General features: G+C 56.4%; 1 protein-coding gene across 1 annotated transcript; it reads left to right on the top strand.

The window, feature by feature from the left end:
* The first annotated feature begins 210 nt into the window (after positions 1–210).
* On the top strand, positions 211–522 carry LOC136454648 (uncharacterized). The gene has a single exon (XM_066455005.1). The coding sequence runs from the start codon at positions 211–213 to the stop codon at positions 520–522; it is 312 nt and encodes a 103-aa protein (XP_066311102.1).
* Positions 523–2,039: the final 1,517 nt, after the last annotated feature.

Genomic DNA, 2,039 nt, shown 5'->3' on the forward strand with positions numbered 1-2,039 from the left:
ACACCCTTGCCGCCCCGACGTGGCTTCGGTGGCCCTAGACGGCCATCACCATCGACCAACAAGATCATCCCGATCGCGTCCCCCATCCAGGGCGCTACCCACTCGTGGTTAGCCCGATCGTGGGCACCACGCACCTCACCAAGGTGCTGATGGACGGGGGGGGGGGGGGGCAGTGGCCTCAACATACTCTATGCCAGCATCCTTGATAAGATGGGCATCCCTCGGAGCAGCCTATGCCCTAGAAATACGTCGTTCTATGGGATTGTGCCAGGGAAGGAAGCCATGCCCCTCAGGCGCATTCGGGTCAACGTCACCTTCGGCAAGCCAAGCAACTTCTGTAAGGAGCCGCTCACCTTTGAGGTTGTCGACTTCCTCGGTGTCTACCATGCCATCCTCGATCGACCATGCTTCACCAAGTTCATGGCCGTCCCTAATTACACATACCTCAAGCTCAAGATGCTCGGCCCAAATAGGGTCATCACCATTGAGGGCAGCTTCGAGCAAGCCTACTACTATGAGTAAGACTATGTCGCCCAAGCGGCTGTGCTCGTCACCCCCTGTGCTCCCGTCGACCTTGGCCACGATGCAAGGTGGGCGCCGGTGGAGGAAGCGACCAAGACGGCAGTGGTGCTCGACCGATCGAGCATTGGTAAGGCGGTCAAGACCTCTATCGGCAGTGGTGGCTCGGCTGGCCCCTCCATCCAGGCGCTCGGCTCCCTAGAAGGGGCTGACTTGATCGAGGTGAGTTCTGACCTTTACCCATAAGGGAAGGCCATCGTCGAGCCATCCACGTAGAGGTGATGCCTCCTGAGCCAAGGCCCGCTTATCGACCTCCCTCACCGGCCTACCTCTCCAACAATAAAAACCAAAGATAAGTCTCGACCCCAACCCTCTTGCTTCACTTACTTCTTTCTACTCTATTCGTTGTCTTCCTTGACCCAAGCCATCCCAACAATGGCTCAGCCGTATCATAGGATCGACTGAGCTAACCGCTTGCTGACCTTTTCTAAAGGAAGACCGCTGTAGAAGGCCCCCCGAGCGAGGCAAGGACGGGCAGACAGAGCAGGAGGAGTAGGCGAGAGATCGACATGGTGCTAATGGAGCGGCCCCAGCCATCGCGTTACCAGCTATGTCCTCTTTCCCCTCTCTTGTGTCCATTATGTTTTCTTTGTAGATTTCTGCCTATCTCCTGATCCTTCATTGGATCGTTCCACCCCACCGCATGTCGGTCTTGGGGCCCCTAGAAGGGGCATCACCGAGGGTTCAAGGCCAGCTCACTAGGCATCAAGGTCGCCCGAAGCAACTAAAAGTGCGAGGGACGTTCAGGAGGCGAGCCCATGTGGCTATAGCTGGGGTGCCTAGGAGCGCCCCGATCGTTTTGATGAACGATGTCCGAGTACTGACTTGAGCTGCTTAGGGTGACCCAACAAAGGAGGCAGCGAGCCCCCAAGTACCAACAAACGAGCTCGGGAACTATATGAGTGGCTTGGTCGGGAAGCCAAGGATCTCCCTCTAGGGGACATCACCGGGGCACGGAACGACCATAAACCTGGGGTTCTAACGGACTTACCTACTAGCAGTATGGGCACGACAATCTTGGCCAACAACGCCATCATCATAATAGCCTAGCCCAATGAAGGATCAAGTCTCGAAGCATGACTCAAGAGCAAAATGGGATTACACATGAAAGTAATTTCATTTCATCGATTGGGAACGACCCGATTACAATATACGGCGACAAAAACCGTGGGGCACGCCTGACCTCTGGGTCAGGGCCCTGTAGTGGGCATTGCTCCCTAGGACTCGAGGGTGGGCAGCAATGGCCATCGCACTACCCACAAGCCCGGGCCCTTCTTCGCCGTCACTAGGATGGAGGGGCAGTGACCCCCTCTCCCATTAAAGGGTATAATAACTCCAGCGGCATCGCTGGAGTCATTACGCCCTCTAGGGAGGGGGACGCGATAGACGCTCTAGTGTCATGTCATTGCTCCTCCTTCGCTGGAGTCCTGCCACCCTCAAAGACGTAGTCCCCCTTTGGA

The sequence above is a fragment of the Miscanthus floridulus genome, chromosome 5 (assembly GCF_019320115.1).
Source record: "Miscanthus floridulus cultivar M001 chromosome 5, ASM1932011v1, whole genome shotgun sequence".
NCBI lineage: Eukaryota > Viridiplantae > Streptophyta > Magnoliopsida > Poales > Poaceae > Miscanthus > Miscanthus floridulus.